Source organism: Oncorhynchus tshawytscha, linkage group LG24, assembly GCF_018296145.1.
Source record: "Oncorhynchus tshawytscha isolate Ot180627B linkage group LG24, Otsh_v2.0, whole genome shotgun sequence".
Taxonomy (NCBI): Eukaryota; Metazoa; Chordata; class Actinopteri; order Salmoniformes; family Salmonidae; genus Oncorhynchus; species Oncorhynchus tshawytscha.
Genome location: NC_056452.1, coordinates 19,075,508 through 19,100,721, shown reverse-complemented (window position 1 = coordinate 19,100,721; position 25,214 = coordinate 19,075,508). Strand labels below are relative to the sequence as shown.

At 41.5% G+C, this 25,214-nt stretch overlaps 3 protein-coding genes across 5 annotated transcripts in view; all 3 read left to right on the top strand.

Annotated features, from left to right (window-relative positions):
- The first annotated feature begins 1,211 nt into the window (after positions 1–1,211).
- Positions 1,212–4,962, top strand: LOC121840662. Its single transcript, XM_042305220.1, has 6 exons — positions 1,212–1,731; positions 1,825–1,882; positions 2,215–2,371; positions 3,126–3,219; positions 3,655–3,737; positions 4,793–4,962. Exons 1-6 carry the CDS (start codon positions 1,610–1,612, stop codon positions 4,960–4,962), a joined length of 684 nt encoding a protein of 227 aa, XP_042161154.1. The 5' UTR covers positions 1,212–1,609.
- Positions 4,963–9,778: 4,816 nt separating this feature from the next.
- Positions 9,779–12,358, top strand: LOC121840661 (BTB/POZ domain-containing protein 16-like). Its single transcript, XM_042305219.1, has 6 exons — positions 9,779–9,944; positions 10,146–10,257; positions 11,345–11,414; positions 11,627–11,757; positions 11,842–11,961; positions 12,181–12,358. Exons 1-6 carry the CDS (start codon positions 9,779–9,781, stop codon positions 12,278–12,280), a joined length of 699 nt encoding a protein of 232 aa, XP_042161153.1. The 3' UTR covers positions 12,281–12,358.
- An 8,599-nt stretch (positions 12,359–20,957) lies between these two features.
- LOC112223484 (pleckstrin homology domain-containing family A member 1-like) overlaps positions 20,958–25,214 on the top strand; it is a 39,128-nt gene continuing 34,871 nt past the window's right edge. For all 3 annotated transcript variants that reach the window (XM_042305468.1, XM_042305470.1, XM_042305469.1), the window contains exon 1: positions 20,958–21,106. The gene's annotated coding sequence lies outside the window, so the exon portion shown is untranslated. The remainder of the gene's footprint in view (positions 21,107–25,214) is intronic.

Here is a 25,214-nt window from a genome sequence, read left to right as displayed (position 1 = left end):
CCACCCTTTCTGTGTAAAATGCCAATTTCCCATCAACCAGAAGGTTTTCAATTCTGTCGGACAGCTCAGATACTGTATGTCATGTATGATGATGCCTACGGTTTCCATGGCATCAAAGTGGGAATTGTGGAGGCAGAATTTGGGGTGAGCTGTTGTAACTTCTCAAGGAATATGTTCTGTGTTGGACTGTGATCTTATGCCTTTCATAGACTCCTGGTATGTCTGCCACCTAACACGATTGTCACAAGTGGACAGAGTGTGTTTGATGGTTTATAACTCTATGTTGGGATAAGACAAGAGGATAAAAAGGGTCCCCATTTCAACCCTTGACCTTGGTCTTTCTCCTAATATTGAAAAGAGTCCTGTAAGATATACTGGTGCTGAGAAATACACATGCGAGTAAAACGTGTGACAACCAACCCTGGTCTCCCCTTCCATTCTGTAGGCTTGTTGAAAATGTCTTCACCTGTTCTAGAAAAGTCTAGGTCGCCATCAAATAAGCAAAAGTTTGAAGGCACAGTTTGATGGACCAGTTGCATGAAATGATGCCTCCGATCAGAAAAAAAAGTGAATGTAATTTTTTGAATGTCTGGTTGGTGGTCATGTGGGCGGGTACGTTTTCAACGTAAATATTTACTGTTGTAGGTTCCCCATGGAAGGCGCTGACTAAACTCAACTCTAACGATGTACTTACAGTACTTCGTACATGAAATACATGTTTACTGTATTTACAATATTTGCTGTTGTAGAGTCCCATGCACCTTGCTGACTAAACTGAACTCCACTATGTGCTTCCTTTGATGTGAAGTACATCGTGGAATTGACTTTAATCAGCACTCGGCAACCTTCACCCGGACCGATTTATAACAGTAGATGTTGGTTAACCTTTATTTTATCAGGGAGTCATACAGTAAAGATATTCTGTGATTCCGTAGCCTCTTCGATGTGGGAGACCTGGAGCTAAGAGGCTGGCTACATGTAGCCTACATATGAGATTATTGCCTACATCTGATGTGTGAAGTTGTATTGTATCCACACCCACTGGGTGTATCATGCATGTAACGTTAAATGTAATTTGGTTTGAAATGTGAATTTGGGTATTAGTGCACTTCTATTCTGTTTGACTTGACGAAGATCCCGCTAGTTGGTAATTATGTTATTTTCAAATTAATTGATACACAGCAGGTGATTGACTTGGACATAATATCTCTCACTCAATTAATTTCTGGACTGACTGGGGTTTTTGGGCACATAGATTGTGACTTTCAATTGAGAGTCAAATTAATTCATTGACATCTACTGGGAAATGCTTTTTAATGTGGGGCCTAACGTATAGGAATAGACGTAATATATCTTGTACAGATTCACTTAACGGCGAAGTGACCATTTTCGCGATAATTTTACTTCTGGGTAACGGATATTAGCCTAGACGTGGTCCCTATGATAATGTGGCAGTACAGATCAATTTCAATGGTCAAGGAATCGGACCGTGTGTGCGTAATAATCACCTGTCACTTGTAGAACATCTTGATTCTATTTCGAATGAAAGATTTTGACAGTTTTTTGCAAAGGGTCCCTTTTCTGTCTTTGGTGTGAGAGGGGATCCCGTATGGCGACGATGACACATATATTGCCTATGAATGGAGGTGGATGCAGCTCGGGCAACTCTATTGGAAAAATCTTCGGAAACCCTCTATTTCATAGGGGTGTGACGTCTGGCTTTCCGCCCGTGTAAGTCAGAAGACATAAAAATACTTAACTCTGTGATTAACCGTTATTAACGACACTTTGCTAAATGCACATTCCCGATCTTGATGTGCATAGATCAGTGTTGAAGGCTCCGGTCAAGGCATTCCGAGGCCATTTGTCCCTAGAGAGAATGGTGAGAGAGACATGTGGAGTTATACTCCCCAGTACTGATAGTTCGACATTTTTATTTTACTTCTAGCAGGGTAGTTGAAGGACTAGAACAGAACCACGATTATTGCTGTGTCAAATTGAGTAGGTTAGAGATACATCGTAAATGTCCTAATCCTGACAGGCAACCAATGATTTATAGTAATCAGTCTTTACCTGAGAGCTGCATGAGCTGGTGCATGAAGGGACTATAGGGATAAGATGAGCATGAATGTGTACCAAACATTTCTATCTTAACCATATGGTTATATTTTCTATCATATCTTGTTATTTTGACTGGTTACTATTTGTGTCCAGCTGTCTGCCTCCTCACATGGCCGTCAAAGGACACAAGCAGGCCACACCAACCGCTGGCAGCTGCGCCACCCCCTTGGCAGTGATCTGCTGGGGCAAGCACAAGCTGAGAGAACCATGAGAGTGGCCCTCAACACATCACTCAGGACCATAAGGACAGGTGTGTGTGTGTGTGTGTGTGTGTGCGACCTATGTGCTACAGTTTGACAGAAGTTTATTATCCTAAGATAAAGGTCTTGAAGGGTACAGTATTAACAGTGTTAAGATTAGTTGAGGTTGGCAGAGGGCCTTGGTTCTTCAAGAGGTACTCCTCCAATGTTACCACAGAGCTCTAAGCCAGCCGAAATCTGTACGTGGCATGCTGTGTCCACAGTGCCAATGTCAGTGTGACCCAACCAAGAGCCCTGCCTACCAGGAGGGGTGCTAGACCCGATTGATGCCAACCACGCCAACCTGGTGTTGAGAAACTGGCAAAGTTATGGGGAGATTGGCACCTGGAGAGATCTGACAGCAGCCGGTTTCCAACTAGACTGGCAGTGCCATCCCAGAGACAATTAGGCCTTTGACATCTTCCAGATACGCTGTGTGCATCTGTGAGAGCAGAGGAGAGTCACAGGGGAAAACAATCGCTGATAAACTAAACTATTATGAATACTTTGTAAAGGTTACATTGGGATGCAAAATGCAGAGTAAAGTTGAACACGAGAGGTTTTTATTCAACACGGATCATTTGGGGAGGGGGGCGTTTACAGTATCACAACAATTTCAATGCCAATCCATCATTGCACCTCCAAACTTAACGTGAAAGTCTGCCATTGTTACTGTCACAGAGTCGTATGTGTCTACTGTTGAGTCCAAACCCCCCTTGTGTATCACCCCTCTCCTCACCCCTCTCCCGTCTGTTTGTTTTCCAGCTGACTCTCCACAGCCCTGCACTCATGATGAGCCCCCCCTGCCACGGCTTACCCTCCCAGCGAGCACCAGCCTGCCCAGAAGCCCCAGACGCTGGTACGCTGCCAGGCCCGCAAGGGCAAACACTGACAACCATAGAGAAGGAGAGACAGAGGGAGGACAGTTGATCGGACATTTGGGGCCTGCTGCCAGCCGCATGCAACCAGTGTGGAGCAGGCTGCATGCCACATTGGAATATGATTATCTTTCATTTGGTCTGCTTTTGTGTGGAGCACAATGGCCACCATAAAGGGGGCAGACCCACCTGTAGAGTTGGTGAGATGGTCACGCTGGGAGCGTTTGGGCTGGACGGGAGGGGTGACTTCTGATTGGGACAAAATGGTTGTGTTCTGAAGGGCTCACCTTGTGTTAGTTTGCCTTTTCAAGTTGCTGACAAGAGTTAGATGATTTTCCATGAGTTAGGTGTTTACCATTTGAGTTTTTGATTTGTGTGCTTAGGATGATGTGTTTTTGTGTGTATTTGTTATGTAGTGTGCCAGGTCATCCCAGCAAGGCTACGCCAGAGGACCTGTTCTACCTCCTGTCCCGCAGTGTTGTCCATTACAACCAACCAGGTTTTTCTTCGTGCCTGTCCATCTGTTTCTCTCTCTCTTTGTGTCTCTCACTCTCATTCTCTCTCTCATTCTCTCCCTCTCTCTCTCTCTCTCTCTCTCTCTCTCTCTCTCTCTCTCTCTCTCTCTCTCTCTCTCTCTCGCTTTCTCTCCCTCTTCTTCTCCCTCTGTATGCCTTTCTCTCTTGCTCTCTCGCTCTCGCTCTCTGTCTTTGTCTCTCCCTCTTTCTCCCCTCTTTCTCTCTCTCTCTCTCTCTCTCTCTCTCTCTCTCTCAATTTTCAATTAAATATGCTTTATTGGCATGATGTAACAATGTACTAATTGTCAAAGCTTACTTTGGAGATTTACAATATTAACATAATTAAAATAATAATAATCAATCTTGTCAACGTGACAACAGTAACAACAATAATCAAGGGTCAAAATAACCATACATTGAACAATAACAATAAGCATAGAGGACATGTTGCAGGTTGGTTGGTCTGTCAGATGCTGTCCCTCATCTTATGGCAGGCAGCAATGTAGTGCGCTGCCAACCCACAGCTCTCTGCGTTCTCCCCCAACAGGACGGGTAGCCTATTCTCACCAGAGAGGTCTTTGAAACCTTGAATAAGGGGTTCAAATTTGGGGAAATGACACTCAATTTAAAACATTAAAAAAAAAACATTTTGTCAGGAAATGCAGCTCTGTCTCTCTCCGTCTCTCCCTCTTTCTCTGTCTCTCTCTCTTTCCCTCTCTCTCTTTCCCTCTCTCTCTTTCTCTCTCTCCCTCTTTCTCTCTCTCTCTTTCTCTCTCTCTCCATGAATGCTGTTTCCATTTATTTTCTCCCCTCTTGCTCTTTTTAATAAGGTGAAATATGTAATGTACCATTTTTAAAGTAAAGTAACAAAATGCTTGGAGGGTGCTGTGTCACTGAAAGGTTGACGACCCCCAGTTAAAAAATGTGCCATGAAAGGTCATGATACCGTAGCAGTGGGAGCTGTCAGCATACGTAACGTCAACAACAACAACAAAAGCAAAAACTTGCCTGGCTCAGTGTGTTGTCTGTTTGTTGTCAGACGTGGTGCTGGAGTGCCTGGGAAGCCAGTGGGAGCTGCACTGCCCTAATCTCACCAAGTCAGGCACCCTAAGCAACCTCTACATGTCAACCAGACAGCACAGGGCAAGGAGCCTTCAGGACAGAGCAGGTGCACTTCTTAAATGTGTCTCCCAGAGGCCAGAGTTTTGATCTGATTACAGTATCTCTGCATCTCTTACTGACTTTACTATACTTTTTAGCGTTATCTGTGCTGTGTGCTGGAGATAAGAGTATTACAACCCTAATGTCTCTGCATCCTCTCTATGGTCTTCTGTGTTGTGGGAGACGGACTTCCCAGCTAGCACATTTGGCTCCTTGGAAGTTGTGGAAACGTACATTTTCCGTTTCCCATTGGATCTAGGAACGAATCCATAAGTTTCCTCACCGGAAAAACGGAACGTTTTTTTTAAACGTTCTGAGAACTGAAGTGAAAATGTTGTCTGTTCTGTGAAGGTTTATTTTAAGTTGCAGGGAAGTTCTGAGAACATTTTACTCTGGTTCCTTTGAAAGTTTTCCTGGGAGGTTTTATTAATGTTCTGAGAATGGAACTTATAGGTTATTTGTAGTTTTTTAATAACTTCCTTAAAACATTTGTGGAATGTTCCAATAAGACTTTTAATAACACTGCTAGCTTGTTTTGGGGTAACTTTTTTGAACTCCAAGTACAGATATGACACATAGAAATAATTTTCTTTTGGCATTAATTACACAAACACGTGTATTTTTTTTATTGTGACACGGCATCAGTGAGATTCAAACCTATAATCTACTGTCCTCTATCCATGGAGTCCACTGTGTCACTAAATGGAGCTGAACGCACTAAACAAAGAAAGAGGATAGTGTTTTGTTGATGCTGAGAACATAATGTATATGTTTTTAAATAACATTCTTAGATTCTGACCACACCGCCCACGTTGCGTGCGTTGCAGAATAAATGTACACATACATGTTATTCAATCATTGCACCCACACTGCTCGCGCGCGCCAACAAGTGTCTGTGTTGCCAAGCGCTAAAATAGAAGTCAGTTCTATTTGTGACGCTGAACGCGGTGCAAGTCCCTCTCCCATCTTCTCATTGGTTTATAGAAGCATGTACCCACGTGCCATCTCCTCATTGGTTATACCCACATGGGTAACTGAAAGATGAACTGAGGTCAGTCGGTCAGTTGTGGTAAATCACCTCATTATGAAAGTTAGATGCCATTCGCCGTATAAAGTCCAAAGAAGAAAAAGCCTGGAAGGAGGAGAGATGACTAGAAACTATTCAGTTGACCGTTTTATGTGTGGATTAATTGTTGGAGTAGAGGACCTTGTGCATTTCAGGTAAAATAACAACTCAATGTTTATATCCTAGGACAAATTGACTAGCAACAGCAAGCTAGCTAAATAGGACAAATTAGCTAGCAACTGCAAGCTAGCTAGCTAAATTGCCATAAATGTTTATTGCTTTTCGACCTGTCCCCAAATTAATATAATTTGTTCAGAGTTTGTTTTGATATTTCAACCTGCGTGTCGTGATCGCGTTTGGTGTGGGGGGACAAAATCAATTTGTGCACGATGGCGCATGTGATCGCACGCACGCGCCCGTTGTGGGCATGGTGTTAGAACGTTCTCTGAACGTTACTAACGTTTTCTTGTGGTTTTTATGGAAAGTTTTCTTATAGTTCTCAGAACAATTTGAGAACATGACTTTAACACTTAGAGTCGGTTTCCGTGCAACACGAAAATCAATTAATATTCATGAATATGCTATTCAATGCATTTCTTTGGGCTAATAGCAATAAGTATTTTGTGGTTTTTTTCTTTTTCTCAAAGGTATTTTTATTTGGCATTTTTTATGATAATACAGATAATACAAACAGAACAGGTAGAGGACAGAATACACACAGATCCCCTACCAAATCAAACCCACCCTAACCCCCCTTGCTCCAACAGAACACACACAGATTAAACCCACCCTAAACCCCCCCTCCCCATTCTCCAACAGAGCCCCACCCCAATACCAGACTTAAAGAATTTAAATATAATTTTTATAATATAATATAATATATAATATAATAAAAAACTCAAATATAATCAAACAAAAATTAAAGAAGAGTAAAAATAGTGATACAAATTCTAACTTGGGTTGGTTTATGTCGTCCATGTCTAACTGGGTCCATGTCTTCTACAAAGGATAGGAAAGGTTGCCAGATATTATCAAATGTAATTGCAGATCTCCTAACGGAGTAGTGCATTTTCTCTAGTTTGAGATGTTGCATAACTTCCTTTATCCAATGGTTAAAAGTAGTAGGAAACCTATCTTTTCACTTAAATAGTATAAGAAGTCTAGCTAGAAGAGTAGTTAGTACATGTCAGTATGATGCCCACAGAACTGTTTAGAGGGGCCTCCTGTGGTGCCACTCCGAGTAATGAAAAAAAAAGCAGATTGTTTATAGGCCTCTCCACTAAATTAGAAAACGTCTAAAAAATGGATATCCAGAAATCTGTCACTTTTGTCCAAAACATGTGCGATAAAGTAGCAGGAGCCTGCTTACGTTGGTCACACGTAGGATCTATTTCTGATCTAGTCTTGGATAATTTTGCCTTTGACCAATGCAGCCAATTAATAATTTAAAAAAAATCTCTGGTAGACAAATAGATGAAGAATGTATTCTCTGAAGCATATTCTGCCAAATTTCATCTGAAAGTTGCTCACCTAAGTCCTCTTCCCATTGGTTTTTAAGAGATTATCAAATACTTTTAAAAATATATATATTTTTGATACTTACAGGGGTCAATAAATCCCAAATCAAATAGCTAAATGATCGTTGGTATGACCTTCTTAAAACAATTCCATATGTTAGCTTAGTAGAAACTCAGCCCCGGGCCCTTAGATCTTGTGAGGAAACTTGTAGGAAATGTTAGAAACATTGTTTCTTAATGTTCTCTGGACTATTTGAGAACATTCTCAATGTCAAATCAGTTGGCAAACGTTCCTAGAACATTACCAAAATTGAAATGAAATGTCACCATGTTTGAACGTTTAGTAAACGGTCTGTTAAGTAATGAAATACCAAGAAAATAACATATTTTTTGTCAAGTTCCTTAAATGTGCTGACAATGTTCCAAAGCCAAGCAACTAACCTGCACCATTCCTAGAACGTTGTGGGAAGGTTGTATGCAAAATAACCATTGGACAACCACGCTCTCACCAAGCTCTAAGAAACATATGGTTCTCAGAACAAAATGTGCTAGCTGGGTTGGCCCTATTCACAGAAGTTAGTGCCAAATGCTTGTCCTCTGACGCCATTTTTAGGAAATTTGTGAGGAATTAACACCTCTATATAATGTTTTATAGAGACAATCCGGAATTCAGACAGCTGGTTTCCATTAGTCCCTTCCGCAAAGACATACAGTATGTGATTAGATTATTGTGTTCTCCCTCAGCATATAGGTCTCATTTTTCTCATTCAGTAAATAAAACCAATAAATTGGTCCTTTCAAGTGTTGTGTAGTTGATGTTTTCTTGATGTTTTTCTTTTTTTCACTGCCTTATCATTGCTATATTTGCACCTTAGGTGTATCTTTAAGTGTGTCTTTGTGTACAGTTGTGTAAATATCTACAGTTGAAGTCAGAAGTTTACGTACACTTGGGTTGGAGTCATTAAAACTTGTTTTACAACCACTCCACAAATTTCTTGTTAACAAACTATAGTTATTTCATGTCAGTTAGGACATCTACTTTGTGCATGACACAAGTAATTTTTCCAACAATTGTTTACAGACAGATTATTTCACTTATAACTCACTGTATCACAATTCCAGTGGGTCAGAAGTTTACACTAACTTGACCATGCCTTTTAAAAAAAGGTTGGGAAATTCCAGAAAACGACGTTATGGCTTTAGAAGCTTCTGATAGACTAATAGACATAATTTGAGTCAATTGGAGGGGTACCTGTGGATGTATTTCAAGGCGTACCTTCAAACTCAGTGCCTCTTTGCTTGACATGATGGGAAAATCAAAAGAAATCAGCCAAGACTTCAGAAAAGAATTGTAGACCTCCACAAGTCTGGTTCATCCTTGGGAGCAATTTCTAAACGCACAAAGGTACCATGTTAATCTGTACAAACAATAGTACGCAAGTATAAACACCATGGGATCATGCAGCCATTATACTTCTCAGGAATAATGAACATCGTTATGTTTGGAGGAAAAAGGGGGAGGCTTGCAAGCTGAAGAACACCATCCCAACTGTGAAGCACGGGAGTGGCAGCATCATGTTTTTGGGGTGCTTAGCTGCAGGAGGGACTGGTGCACTTCACAAAATAGATGGCATCATGAGGCAGGAAAATTATGTGGATATATTAAAGTAACATCTCAAGACATCAGTCAGGAAGTTAAAGCTTGGTCGCAAATGGGTCTTCCAAATGGACAATGACCCCAAGCATACTTCCAAAGTTGTGGCAAAATTGCTTAGGGACAACAAAGTCAAGGTATTGGAGTGGCCATCACAAAGCCCTGACCTCAATCCTATAGAAAATTTGTGGGCAGAACTGAAAAAGCGTGTCCGAGCAAGGAGGCATACAAACCTGACTCAGTTACACCAGCTCTGTCAGGATGAATGGGCCAAAATTCACCCAACTTATTGTGGGAAGCTTGTGGAAGGCTACACAAAACGTTTGACCCACGTTAAACAATTGAAAGGCAATCCTACCAAATACTAATTGAAAAATGTTGACCCACTCGGAATGTGATGAAAGAAATAGAAGCTGAAATAAATCATTCTCTCTACTATTATTCTGACATTTCACATTCTTAAAATAAAGTGGTGATCCTAACTGACCTAAGACAGGGAATTTTTACAATGATTAAATGTCAGGAATTGTGAAAAACTGAGTTTAAATGTATTTGGCTAAGATGTATGTAAACTTCCGACTTCAACTGTATGTAATCTGATTACTTCAGAAGTACAGTAGTTGTAGCATGTGCCTCTTCTTGCATGGACCAGGAAGTGGTAAGAATGGGAAAGACAAGGCATACAGCCGACCTGGCAGCAGCGACTCCAGCAGAGACAAACAGAATGGGAAGAAACCCGCAGGCCCCCTGGTCCTCCAACTCTCTGTGAAAGAAGCCACCGTCACCAAAGAGGGTAGCTACAAGAATCATACACCCATGACATACATCCAAGACAAATTTCCCCCTCGGGGACCAATAAGTAAATCCTAATTCCCATTGACAAACAGTACATTTGGTTCAATGACAGTTCATGTACCCATATCCCTCATACAGTATACTCACGGCTGATGAATGAAATTAATGGTCAGACTGTTAACCCTGTGGTTTCCCCCAGCCCTCTCCTTTGCCCTCAGGACCCTCTATAACCCAGAGGCATGTCCTGAACACTGGGGAGAGGGGGTGCTCTCTACCGCCGCCCTGCTGGGCCTGCCACACCTTTTCCAGAGGTGAGCCGGACTACCACACCACACTACTAGTCCTGGGGAACCCATAGGAGTGCATATTTGTAACACTAACACACCTGATTGAACTAATCAAGTGCTTGATGAGTAGTTGAATCTGACATGCTAGTGCTGGGTTAGAACAAGTACGTGCACCCCTGTGGGTCACCAAGTTCCATGTTTGAACGTCGCTACGCAACACTGTCCAGCAACACCGTTGGGAGGATCACTGTGTTGTAAAACAATGCTGTGGCGTGCAACAACGGGCCATCACTCAGCCAAAACGGGTTAATCCTCTTTTCAACAAAAACAAGGTTAAGGAGGAACAGGAATGAACTTTTCCCTGCTTGTATACATGTATGTCACATTGGATAACTTGTGATACTATGATGCCTCCAGAATACACGCCCATCTCTTGTGGGACCTAATTTGGCCCAGTTGAAGTGGTTGATTCATGTCCATGAAACTGGGTGGGGATGGGTTTGAATGAGATGAATCCATGTCGACATTGGCCTTATTTCCTCAGCTTGTCCTGAATGTACTGTAAGCTTGAAATCACCAACACCCTTACAAGAGTCGCACCCGGTCACTTAGTCACCCTGGGTGCCCACATAAAAAAAAAAAACTACAGTTTACAATAGAATACTACACTACTTACTATAGAATTCTGTAGTAAACTGTAGAGTACTATACTACACACTGTAGTATCCCTTGTTCAGTACTTACTATTGAATTTTATAGTATACTGTAGAATACCATTGTAAATACTAGAGTATTATCCACAAAAAAACACTGAAATTTCAGCAAAAATATTATAGTCCACTATAGTAAATACTACAGTATTTAACTGGCATATACCCATTCCCTTCCCTCACATCCCAATTTGTGCCACCCGTAAGTGAGAAACCTACAAGCCATGTAAAGACCATATATTGTATTTCTTATAGCAAACTGTAAACACTACAGTAAAGTCCATAAAAACACTACATTATTCCTACCATAGTATTTACTATAGTATGTTTTCATGTGGGTGTATCGTAAATAAAGCAGAAGTTTATTATGAGGTGACAGACAATATGTCTGTGATTGACAGGTGCCTAACAGAGATGATAAATAAGATCAGCTCCTCCACTGTGTGTATCTTTCATCGCGTGTCCTGCAAGGTAAGCTGCACTAGCTACAGGTGTGTGAAGTAGTACTAAAAGTTAGTGCTCAAAAATATACACTAGGGGGAGCCAAATCACCTCAAACACATTAATGCACTGCTGTCTGAATATGTCCATCCACGTTTGTCTATGTTGTCTATGTGACGTTTTGCATGATGGTATATGTTTTTGTGTGTGTGTGTGTTTGCCTATTTTTCCGTGTGGTTCAGTTTAAGGAGACCAGTCTTCAGAGAGCGTGTGAGCGATGGTTGGAGCTTTACCTGGTGACTGAGTTGACATGTTTCATCTACCTGAGAGACTTACCCTTTGAACTCCTCCACAAGACCCTAAGTTCACCCAGGTAGCTGCTAGAGTAAGGTCCAACTTAAACAACACCCTATTCTAGTCATAACTCACAATGTTGGTTTTTAATCGCCTTCTCCAGGGTCTTTGCTGCCTGTGAGTACCAGCTCCTGAAGACAGTGCTATACTGGGTATTCCTACAGTTCAACCCTGCAGCTCAGATCCTTCCCTCTCATCGGTTCATTATGACCTTCTTCTCCAGGTGCTGATCACACAGAGCTCAAGGTGGTAGTCATCAGGCGTAAGTTTATTTGTATGTCGTTCAAGTGGAGGGAATTCGTAGACTACCGGTACTGTCCGTGAGTAACATGTTAGGCCTGTTTGTTTGAACATTGACTCTGGTAGACATATAACTACACTGCCCCACAAGCTTATCTCTCGTTATTTATCTCTCTCACGCTCTCTCACTCTCTTACTCCAGTTGGCCGAGGGCTGGCGTCTTCTTGGAACAGCCTGTGGGACAGAGGTTCACCGTTCTCTTCCGGGCCCTTCGCTTACACGGCATCACTCAGCGTGAGTGACAACGCCAAGTCCATCGACCTTTCAAAGCTCCATGACGTAACACTAAAACCTAGAAAACATCAAGTCTGTTTTGCTATTGTTCCGTTTATTTGTTAAGTTTGTGCATTAGTTCATGTACACAAGGCCTTTCATAGTACAATGTGTTCATCATTACTATGTTGCAATGGTGTAAGGGGAAGGACTCTAAACTAAAGCCAGACCTGTTGGCCGTGGCCTCGGTATGTGACTACATCACTCTGGCACCCGTGTCCGAACCATCATGCAGCTGGAGACACATAAAATGTGTTGCTGCCTGTTGCCAGAAGACCAGCGGCCCATAGGAGAGCAGCCAGTTTAAAAAACTGTTTGATATTAAAGAACCACGCAACGTGACTCTAACCAGTATGATTCTGATAAGCAGAACTGATCAAATCATACACAGTACACACCCTGGGCCAAGTGGGCATGTTCCCAGGCAAATAACACGTTTTCATCCTTTGCTTAGATGGATTCTGATTCATTCTGAAACTGCAGATGTCTTTTCCGTTTTTATTGACTTGAGGAACTGATTGTATTCATTAAAATTAAATACATCTCAGACGAGTTGCAATAGATTATCATTGGTGGGTTATTATTATGTTTAGGTATTAACTGTTTTCACGTAGTTACTTTTGAATTGTTAGGAATTCATTTGTGTTAGAGTGAAAGGTTAAATGTGAGTGATATTTTGGCGAGTGAGTGTTTGCTTGATGGCGAACCCTAACCTTTGACCCCCTCCAGGAGCCCACCTAGAGGAAATGCAGCAGATCCATGTCTTTCCTCAGTCCTGGCTGCTCCTCATCTTCTCCAAGCACTACTACACTGTGAGTTCATGTAGACAGGCACACCTAAGAATACAGTGCCTTGCGAAAGTATTCGGCCCCCTTGAACTTTGCGACCTTTTGCCACATTTCAGGCTTCAAACATAAAGATATAAAACTGTATTTTTTTGTGAAGAATCAACAACAAGTGGGACACAATCATGAAGTGGAACGACATTTATTGGATATTTCAAACTTTTTAACAAATCAAAAACTGAAAAATTGGGCGTGCAAAATTATTCAGCCCCTTTACTTTCAGTGCAGCAAACTCTCTCCAGAAGTTCAGTGAGGATCTCTGAATGATCCAATGTTGACCTAAATGACTAATGATGATAAATACAATCCACCTGTGTGTAATCAAGTCTCCGTATAAATGCACCTGCACTGTGATAGTCTCAGAGGTCCGTTAAAAGCGCAGAGAGCATCATGAAGAACAAGGAACACACCAGGCAGGTCCGAGATACTGTTGTGAAGAAGTTTAAAGCCGGATTTGGATACAGAAAGATTTCCCAAGCTTTAAACATCCCAAGGAGCACTGTGCAAGCGATAATATTGAAATGGAAGGAGTATCAGACCACTGCAAATCTACCAAGACCTGGCCGTCCCTCTAAACTTTCAGCTCATACAAGGAGAAGACTGATCAGAGATGCAGCCAAGAGGCGCATGATCACTCTGGATGAACTGCAGAGATCTACAGCTGAGGTGGGAGACTCTGTCCATAGGACAACAATCAGTCGTATATTGCGAAATCTGGCCTTTATGGAAGAGTGGCAAGAAGAAAGCCATTTCTTAAAGATATCCATAAAAAGTGTCGTTTAAAGTTTGCCACAAGCCACCTGGGAGACACACCAAACATGTGGAAGAAGGTGCTCTGGTCAGATGAAACCAAAATTGAACTTTTTGGCAACAATGCAAAACGTTATGTTTGGCGTAAAAGCAACACAGCTCATCACCCTGAACACACCATCCCCACTGTCAAACATGGTGGTGGCAGCATCATGGTTTGGGCCTGCTTTTCTTCAGCAGGGACAGGGAAGATGGTTAAAATTGATGGGAAGATGGATGGAGCCAAATACAGGACCATTCTGGAAGAAAACCTGATGGAGTCTGCAAAAGACCTGAGACTGGGACGGAGATTTGTCTTCCAACAAGACAATGATCCAAAACATAAAGCAAAATCTACAATGGAATGGTTCAAAAATAAACATATCCAGGTGTTAGAATGGCCAAGTCAAAGTCCAGACCTGAATCCAATCGAGAATCTGTGGAAAGAACTGAAAACTGCTGTTCACAAATGCTCTCCATCCAACCTCACTGAGCTCGAGCTGTTTTGCAAGGAGGAATGGGAAATAATTTCAGTCTCTCGATGTGCAAAACTGATAGAGACATACCCCAAGCGACTTACAGCTGTAATCGCAGCAAAAGGTGGCGCTACAAAGTATTAACTTAAGGGGGCTGAATAATTTTGCACGCCCAATTTTTCAGTTTTTGATTTGTTAAAAAAGTTTGAAATATCCAATAAATGTCGTTCCACTTCATGATTGTGTCCCACTTGTGGTTGATTCTTCAAAAAAAAATACAGTTTTATATCTTTATGTTTGAAGCCTGAAATGTGGCAAAAGGTCGCAAAGTTCAAGGGGGCCGAATACTTTCGCAAGGCACTGTATAAGAGGATCATTGGTCAAACATACTGTTTGACAATCTGCTCCTGGACGTAGCCCTTTTTTCCCTCGTTCGCCCCCATCCCAGCTCCACAGTGGAGGAGACATGCAAGTAACAGATTTCTCCCAACAAGCAGTGCGCTTCGGCATGGTCATTGAGAGGGTAAGCCATCTCACTTAACTCTGTAACTGCAAAATGGTGCAAGTTGAAAAGGAATCAGTTGTGTTAGTCATTGGCGATATTGTCCTGGTGTCGTCCTACAGGAGCCTCAATACTGCACGCGAACCATTGGACTGTATGGCTTCTACTTCCTGCTTAAAGCAGCCAGCATGGGAGAGCTGGACTCACATGGCTTCTCTCTGCAGGTCAGGGTGCATCAACACTGCATCTCAAATCGGGACATTTGCTCTTGAGTGCCTATGGCACGGTTCAGAGGAGGCTGGTGGGAGGAGCTATAGGAGGATGGGCTCATTGTAAAGACTGGAATGGATTAAATTAAAAGGAATGGAAACCACATTTGACTCCTTTCCATTAATTCCATTCCAGCCATTACAATGATCCCATCCTCCTATAGCTCATACCACCAGCCTCCTCTGGCAGGGTTATAAGTAATAACCAGCAGATACATTACACCAGAAAACACTGCAGAGACTGACGGGTGAATGGCTGTGTACCTGTGTATCCACTGCAGAGACTGAGACACTGGGACCCTGCCATGTCTGTGCGGGCGTGTGAGAGGCATCCTTTCAGTATGATGACAGAGCGGGCCTTGTCCTATCAGATCAACGTGCAGGCCCATGTGCACGGCCAGTGGCAGGAGTTCAACAGTGGTCCCATCAACCAGGAGTTTGGCCTGACCAAACGCACCTGCAAGAGCCAGGTATGGAAGGTTAAGGACGGATTGATGCAGGAACAGGGAGGAGGGAATCGGTGGCTGTGTGATTTCAGGACAGGAGATAGGGTCTAGTACTTTAATGATATGAGAATTGCAATGATGTGATTTTTCACATTCGTTGGATACAAGTAAATTGCTATTTCTGGGGGGAAAATGTAGCAAAGAAACTTCACAAGGTTTGACTTGGATACTAGCTAACAGGGCATTGCATTTCTGTTGTATTTAGAGGGGTCTACTATCTGAACTGCTGTACCTCTTCCCTCTGTGTGCAGGTGTTTAAAGTGAGGGGCCTCAGCTTGCCCATCTTTGTGACCTTTGCCCTGGCCTTCGCTGCAGTCTGATTCCCAGCCAGACAGTCACCATGGTGCTCGTTATCACATGTAAACATCATACTTCCTGTCTGATTAAAAGTATCCAGGAGGACTTGTCTTCGTGGGGTAGCCTTGATAGCAAAGAAGAAAGCCACTTCAGAGACGATCTGTTAGGCACGCAGCCTGTTTTAACCCAAACCATGCTAAATGCTCTGCCCGTTGACCAAATCCGGTAAAATAGTAGTCTTGGACACTTGCTTCTTCCACTGAGACAGGTAATGGTCTGTCGAGGTACAAGGGACACAATTATAGTAATATGATTCATGCACTTTCACATCACTTGGCAGTATGAGGTTGTGTCGCAAATAGCACCCTATTCCATATATAGTTTGATCTGGGTCCTATGGGTCCTGGTCAAAAGTAGTGCACCATAAAGGGAATAGGGTGCCACTTGGGATGCAATCTGTGCCAGCTGTAATGTATCCTAACCACAAGGGGTGTTGCAAACCCTGCCCTGGAAGAGAGCTCTTTGAAGGAAGTTGTTGGCCAGTAGGTTGTCTGGAGGTTTTATAACTGTTGCTCCTTGTGGTTCAGGTCTCTACTCAACCAGGAAGCAGAGTGATGAGTCTCTCTGTGTCCGAAAAATGCTGACTGTCAGTGGGCAACATTCTGACCAGTGGAGGTACTGTAGGGTCATGTACAGCTGAGAAAACACACAGGTAGAGTTGCCCAGGAAAGCAGAGGTTTATTGGCGAACTCTAGTGAATGATAAACATGGTTTGTATTTACAGTACCAGTCAAAGGTTTGGACACACCTACTCATTCAAGGATTTTCTTTATTTTTTTTACTATTTTCTACATTATAGAATACTAGTGAAGACATCAAAACTATAAAATAGCACATGGGATCATGTAGTAACCAAAAAAGTGTGAAACAAATCAAAATATATTTTATATTTGAGATTCTTCAAAGTAGCCACCCTTTGCCTTGATGACAGCTTTGCACACTCTTGGCATTCTCTCAACCAACTTAATGAGGTAATCACCTGGAATGCATTTCAATTAACAGGTGTGCCTTGTTAAAAGTTAATTTGTGGAATTTCTTTCCTTAATGCATTGTGTTGTGACAAGGTAGGGGTGGAATACAGACGATAGCCATATTTGCTAAAGTACCAAGTCTATATTGTGGCAAGAACAGCTCAAATAAACAAAAATAAATGACAGACCATCATTACTTTAAGACATGAAGGTCAGTCAATCCGGACAATTTCAAGAACTTTGAAAGTTTCTTCAAGTGCAGACGCAAAAACCATCAAGTGCTATGATGAAACTGGCTCTCATGAGGACCGCCACAGGAAAGGAAGACCCAGAGTTACCTCTGCTGCAGAGGATAAGTTCATTAGAGTTAACTGCACCTAAGAAATTGCAGCCTAAATAAATGCTTCACAGAGTTCAAGTAACAGACACATCTCAACATCAACTGTTCAGAGGAGACTGCGTGAATTAGCCCTTCATGGTCGAATTGCTGCAAAGAAACCACTACTAAAGGACACCAATAATAATAAGAGACTTGCTTGGGCCAAGAAACATGAGCAATGGACGTTAGACCGGTGGAAATCTGTCCTTTGGTCCGATGAGTCCAAATTTGAGATTTTTGCTTCTAACCACTGTGTCTTAATGAGACGCAGAGTAGGTGAACGGATGATCTCTGCATGTGTGGTTCCCACCGTAAAACATGGCAGAGGAGGTGTGGGGGTGCTTTGCTATTGACTCTGCCAGTGATTTATTTAGAATTCAAGGCACACTTAACCAGTATGGCTACCACAGCATTCTGCAGTGAAACGTCATCCCATCTGGTTTGCGCTTAGTGGGACTAACATTTTTTTTTCAACTGGACAATGACTCAACACACCTCCAGGCTGTGTAAGGGCTATTTGACCAAGAAGTAAAGTGATGGAGTGCTGCATCAGATGACCTGGCCTCCACAATCACCCGACCTCAACCCAATTAAGATGGTTTGGGATGAGTTGGACCATAGAGTGAAGGAAAAGCAGCCAACAAGTGCTCAGCATATGTGGGAACTCCTTCAAGACTGTTGGAAAGGCATTCTTTATGAAGCTGGTTGAGAGAATGCCAAGAATGTGCAAAGCTGTCATAAAGGCAGGGGGTGGCTACTTTGAAGAATCTCAAATATAAAATATATTTGGATTTGTTTAACACATTTTTGGTTACTACATGATTCCATCTGTTATTTCATAGTTTTTATGTCTTCGCTAGTATTCATGTTTTATTTTTTATTATTTAACCTGAGTAGGTGTGAGTAGGTGTGTCCAAACTTTTGACTGGTTCTGTATATACACCTGGCAGGAGCACATGCTGTGATTGGCTGTTTGTAAGATGTAAAGTTTTACACTGTCAGCAGGTCCTTAGCAGGGCCTGCCAAGACTCCAAATCTCTCATTTCTGTATTAGTATGAGTGATGCGAGTTCAACTAAAATGCGACACGTACATCTCAATTCCAAATGCTTGTTTGATTAATTTATGGCAAATCGCACCATTCATAAAACACTTATTGTTAAGCTGTCCACTGACCTAAACTTTCTATTGCTCAAAATAGAGTACAGAACCTCTGGCCCTTCAGCTCGCCAACTCAGGAAATACAGTATGTTCCATGCATGGATATTGTTTTCAAGAGCGCTCCAATTGGATGGGGAAAAGGGAAAAGCATGGTTTCTCTGTAGTTGATGTTTTTTCACATGGGCAGACTGCCCTGAAGGAAGCAACAGTTCAATCCAGTAGCTCCTATCGTGGACCATCCCATCCCTGGTCCAGCACTGAGTAGTTGTTTCAGACCGGACCATTGCAGATTCAGAAGTGGTTACTCTGCTGCTCCATGCTGCCTAAGGCTGTGCAAAATTTCCCCCACCCACTTTGTGGCTCTGGTAACCAACAACTCCACATGAACAAATACAATAGTTTACTATGGTATAAATACTGTGGTATTACTATATCAATTCAATACTGTAGTGTTCCCTGTAGTGTTTTTGCAGACATGACTGTAGTATGCTGTAGTATTTACTATAGTTTTTTTGTTTTATTATTTTTTATATGGAAATGGTGTCTTTGTCCATGAGGAAACCGACCTGACAAATACAACAACATCAAATTGTCCATAACAAGTAGGTAGGTCTGGAGTCTAAACAGAGAGTTTAGCACTTCTGGTCCTTTCAATGATCTTTAGGAAGAAAAAAAACATCAGTGTTGTCTATTCTTGGCATGTATGTTTCTCATTCATGGGTGGCAGGAATTGGGGGATGGGGGAGGGGAATGGGTGGGGTATATGCAAATTAAATACTGTAGCATTACTATAGTAAAAAAAAACTGTAGTGTTTTGATAGAAACTGTAGTGTTTTTGGCAGACATTTCTGTAGTATTTGCTACAGTCTTTTTGTGGATAATACTGTAGTATTTACTAAAGTATTCTACAAAATTATGTAGTAAGTACTACACATGATTGAGGGACACTACAGTGTGGAGTATAGCATTCTACAGTGTACTACAAAATGATATAGTGAATACCACACATGATTGAGGAATACTAGAGTGTGAAGTATAGTTTTTTTTTTTTACAGTATACTACGGTTCACTACAGAATTTGATAGAATTCTATAGTACGTACTATAGTATTTTAGAGACAACTGTAGTATTTTATTTTTCACTCTCAACTACTGTGCAACACCCATCATGTCAGGAATGGATGCTGTGCATAATTTACTGACCACTTCGGTGAGCTAATTGCCATAGAAAAACGGGTGTCTGCAGTCTTTTCCTCAAATCACAAGGGACTGTCATGGACTGCTTAAGCGATGGCTCAAAAAACACATTTCATCTACAGTATATCCAGATCTCTTCTTTTGAACCTGTGATCCCATTTTTAGGTTAGAGAGACTAGAAATGCACTGTAGTGGAAATGCAGTGCACAGCTCCCACGGTGAGTGTGAGTGGGTACGAGAGGGTTGTAGGTCACACTGTCTGCCCGTTTTAGCATGAGTGTGCATTTTGCTCACATCGTTAAACTCTCTTAAACTCACATCTTCACAAAGACCCTACTGTCTAAACGCGGAAATGCTCGCCATCCAAGAGCAACTCGCTGCACATTAAGGACCAGTTAAGGGCTAGGAAGTTCCCCTGTGAAATGTAAAATGGTAAACCAGATGTTGTTTTCTTTTTTTGCATTCATCCAGTCCCAGGTTCCACCCCAATTAGTGACAATAGAGAGGGATATATGGCACATATTTCCATCAAAGTGCATGTCCTCATCTGTCAGGAAAGTGTTGATCAGGAAATTACTGGGGTACTCTGGCCAAGGATCAAAGGATTGGATCTCTTGCAGGCATCCTCTTTTACTGGGAGGCTATGTGAAAGAGTTTATTTAGAGGGGATATAAGAGCCTTTAATAGGTTTGAATTCTGCTGGCAAATGACCTTAGTGGCTTTTCAGGGAACATAATAGAATATAAGGGATCAGAATGGAGTAGAGTAGAATAGAATAGAAGTCAATAGAATATAATATAATAGAAGGGATCAGAATGGAGTAGAAGTCAACAGAATAGAATAGAAGGGATCAGAATGGAGTAGAATAGAAGGGATCAGAAATAGAGTAGAATAGAAGTCAACAGAATAGAATGTAAGGGATCAGAAATGGAGTAGAATAGAATAGAAGTCAACATAATAGACTAGAATATACAAAATATGCGAAAGTATGATAGGTTTGATTTAATCTGTGCCATTAGAAGTTTGAAATACAGTATATGCCATTCAACAGACACTTTTTTTTTTATCCAAAGCGATTTACAGTTGAACTAAGGCAGTTGAATACAATTGAATAATGTGGCCTCATAGAGGTTGGCCTGCTGCATACAAATATTAATACTACTCCTACCATAATTCTTTGCGGCACCCAAAAAAAATTGTAATCGCTCTGTTCCACGCCCCTGCCCTCTACCTAAGCATTGGGATATGTAGGAAATATCCGTGGAGAGATGGGCTGAAACTCCTTTCGGTTCATCCTAAAAGATCTCTCAAGCGACCTATAGGATTTCCGAAAGAACATAAATATGTAAGTATTCACAATGTTCTTTATTGTGGGAGCATTCGATGTTGGGATACAATGTAGATTGGTATGCGCATGTAGCGCGCGCGAGGCACTATGAACGCAGCCTGAATGTAAATATTCTTAGCCACTTTTCCAGTAGCGGACTTCAGTCGATCATACACAATATCAAGACACGTAATCAGCAGAATATATCTTTAGAATTGAAGTTACTTCATAAATTATCATGTTACACTCTTGTTTATTGAATGATATAAATCGATGTGTTGCTCGTCATATCAGGAAAGTATTATGGTTGTGTGGAATGCTGAACTATCCTCCGTCTGTTATTGTTACGAACTGCTATATAACAGTAGACTGACTATACATCCTACACATTCACAAACAACACGTTCATGCGCTGTAGCTTAGGCTATTTAGGCTACTATACTTACAGTATGATCTGTGTTAGCTTATCTGATATCAATACCAGCCAGCCATACCTCAATCTGTATCAATATGCCAGATTCTCCCCCTTTTAAATGTCAATTGGTAGATTTGTTTCTCATAACAAGAGTTTGATTAAATATCATGAGCTCCAGATGTTTCACTTGTGTAATAGCATAGTTAGGCCTATTGTAGCTAAAATTATTATGGTAAACATACAGGTAACTGACAAAATAAAGGAAACACCAACATAAAGTGTCTTAATAGGACGTTGGGCCACCACGAACTGCCAGAGCCGCCAGAACAGCTTCAATGCACCTTGGCATAGATTCTACAAGTGTCTGGAACTCTACTGGAGGGATGTGACACCCTTCTTCCCGAGAAATTCCATAATGGGAGTGTTTTGTTGATGGTGGTGAAAAATGCTGTCTCAGGCGCCACTCCAAAATCTCCCATAAGTGTTCAATTGGGTTAAGATCTGGTGACTGAGACACACACGTGCACACACAACTTTAAACCCCCTATGCTCCTTTGAGACCCCTCTTTCAAAGTCTCTGTGACCTCTTCTAGCCATGGTAGCCAGAATAATGGGCAACTGGGAAATTTTATACATTATATTTTTTTATTTTTGTATAACTTTTTTTTTATACAGGTCTCATTAACAAGTGAACATGACCCTAAACATTATGAGATGTTAATTTGTTAATTTGTTAATTAACTCAGGAACCACGACTGTGTGGAAGAACCTGCTTTAAATATACTTGGTATCCCTCATTTACTCAAGTGTTTGCTTTATTTTGGCAGTTACCTGTAGTTGTGATGTTTTTCTAGGTGATTGGCCTTTAATGTTTATGGTGACACCAACCACCCACTCATACAACTGGTTCACATTCAAGGATGTGTTATTTCCCTTTCCTGTCACCGAATACAATCATTGGCTTAGTTGACTGTATTGGAAGACTTACTGCTACTGCTGGCTTTGGAAGGTTTGAATTACCTCCTAGGTGCTCTCGGGGCAGTGTGCTATGTAGGCCTTCATAAAGGTGTGCAAATTCTGTGGTTTTCATTGCACCCAGCTCCATACAATGGCAGAGAATGTTAATCCGTTTCAGGTGATAGAGGATGGCTACACACAAGCCTTCTCATTGGTTGATTGCACACATTGTATGAATGTGTGTTTTTTTTTTTTTTCACTCTCCCACTTCATGCCTAGCAACTCACCGTCTCCTATTTGTCAGAATGATGAGATGGTCTTTAAAATGTATGACATCCATTTCCCTATTGCTGTCTTGTTGTCATACAGCTCAGAGTCAGACCCATGTTTGTTTTGGGCTTGTGGTTAGTTTGCCTAAACTCCAAACACTCACACCCTCTCCCCATGTTTATAATGTCAATACGGGGGGTGCTACTTTTGACCAAACCCTATAGTGCATAATGGGAAATAAGATGTCATTTGAGACAGGATTGCTGTCAGATTATTTTTTTATTTTTTTTAGCTCACATTAGATTAGATCACATTAAATTAGGTCACACATTTTGCAGTCCATAGACTTGTGTTTTTGCGGACATAACTGTAGTATACTATAGTATTCACTGTAGTGTTTTTGCGGACATAACTGTAGTATACTATAGTATTCACTGTAGTGTTTTTGCGGACATAACTGTAGTATACTATAGTATTCACTGTAGTGTTTTTGCGGTCTTTACTGCATTATTCACTGTAGTGTTTTTGCGGTCTTTACTATAGTATTCACTGTAGTGTTTTTGCGGACATAACTGTAGTATACTATAGTATTCACTGTAGTGTTTTTGCGGTCTTTACTGCATTATTCACTGTAGTGTTTTTGCGGTCTTTACTATAGTATTCACTGTAGTGTTTTTGCGGACATAACTGTAGTATACTATAGTATTCACTGTAGTGTTTTTGCGGTCTTTACTGCAATATTCACTGTAGTGTTTTTGCGGACATAACTGTAGTATACTATAGTATTCACTGTAGTGTTTTTGCGGTCTTTACTGCATTATTCACTGTAGTGTTTTTGCGGTCTTTACTATAGTATTCACTGTAGTGTTTTTGCGGACATAACTGTAGTACACTAGTATTCAATATAGGGTTTTTGCGGACATGACTGTAGTATACTATAGTATTCGCTATATTGTTTTTGCGGTCTTTACTGCAGTATTCACTGTAGTGTTTTGCGGACATGACTGTAGTACACTAGTATTCAATATAGGGTTTTTGCGGACATGACTGTAGTATACTATAGTATTCACTGTAGTGTTTTTGTGGTCTTTACTGCAGTATTCACTGTAGTGTTTTGCGGACATGACTGTAGTGTATTGCAGTATTCACAAGTGTTTTTGAGGGGGTGAATGTAGTATACTGTAGTATTATTATTTTCTGGTCCACAGATGCCACTGCTTGTCTTTGTACCAGCAGTGCACAACTAGCTAGGCCTAAACAGCAATGTAATCTCTTCAACATTATAAGCCTCCTCCTCGGCCAGAGGTGTGAGGATTCGGTTAGCCTCAGCAGAATTCAGCTGCATAGCGTGCCGTCTGTATGTAATTAACTACCAGTGTAGAATTGAACAGTATTAGAGCAGATATCCTTTTTCCTCTTTCTACTCTGTGACGGTATTTGGGGCAACCTCGCTCACAAGGAACGAACCAATGTGTTCAGCTCAAAAGACAAGACTTGAGCATTCTGTTGTTTGTCTCAATTCAGCATTTTGTCATCTGAGATTTTGAGTGAATTAGCATTTATTCGATTCCGAATTGTTCAATTGTTTGTTGTATTTTAAAGACGCTTCCAGTTGATCTGGAAATACAAATCTTGAGGCACTATTCAGAGCAGAGGTGTCTTCTTCTAGACCCCAAACATGCACAATGCTATAACATAGTAGACGCACCACTGTTATGGTTTGGGGTTTTCAGTTATTCAAAGAGTCACGGTGTGTTTTTTGGCCAAAGAAATGAGCAACATACTAGTGCAGGTATGAAGTAAGAGGAAATGGAATTTGGCCGAAATACCCTCTTCACTCCCTTCAGTGTTGCATTGATTGGCCCTGAGCTTATAGTATATACTGTAATTCATAAACCACACCTTTTATTGCGCTGTAATTCCTTTTCCCTTATACTGTCCCTATCAGTGACAAGCCAAAGTAAGCATGTGACAATGTAGGAGTGTGTGTGTTGATAGGTATTGGTTACAGAGCGGTTGGAAACAAGAACATGAGTAAAAGTTCAGTGTGTGTGTGCCTTGTACGTGTGCTTTGGGTGTGTGCGTGTGTGTGTATGGTCGACTATGAAAATGTGGAAGGTCACCTCAGCCACATATTCAGGTTCTCTATTTTCTTTTTTGCTCTCTCTCTGTTTTCTGGTCCTAAAAATAATACCAAAAGCCCAATCCCCTAGAGCGCATGTGTTCAGGCAACCATGAGATTTGGGAGGCTAGGACTGAGTCACAGCTGTACACACACCACACACACACACACACACACACACACAGACAGACAGACAGACAGACAGACAGACAGACAGACAGACAGACAGACAGACAGACAGACAGACAGACAGACAGACAGACAGACAGACAGACAGACAGACAGACAGACAGACAGACAGACAGACAGACAGACAGACAGACAGACAGACAGACAGAGGTGTAAGTAGGGATAAAGTCAGA

Excerpts from the sequence above, each read along its gene's own strand:
- LOC121840662 (XM_042305220.1), top strand. The coding sequence starts at position 1,610 with ATGGCGACGATGACACATATATTGCCTATGAATGGAGGTGGATGCAGC. Across the intron at positions 3,220-3,654 it reads CCCAGAAGCCCCAGACGCTG|TGTGCCAGGTCATCCCAGCA; the intron begins GTACGCTGCCAG and ends TTTGTTATGTAG. Across the intron at positions 3,738-4,792 it reads TGTCCATTACAACCAACCAG|ACGTGGTGCTGGAGTGCCTG; the intron begins GTTTTTCTTCGT and ends GTTTGTTGTCAG.
- LOC121840661 (XM_042305219.1), top strand. The coding sequence starts at position 9,779 with ATGTGCCTCTTCTTGCATGGACCAGGAAGTGGTAAGAATGGGAAAGAC. Across the intron at positions 9,945-10,145 it reads AGCCACCGTCACCAAAGAGG|CCCTCTCCTTTGCCCTCAGG; the intron begins GTAGCTACAAGA and ends GGTTTCCCCCAG. Across the intron at positions 11,758-11,841 it reads AAGACCCTAAGTTCACCCAG|GGTCTTTGCTGCCTGTGAGT; the intron begins GTAGCTGCTAGA and ends CGCCTTCTCCAG.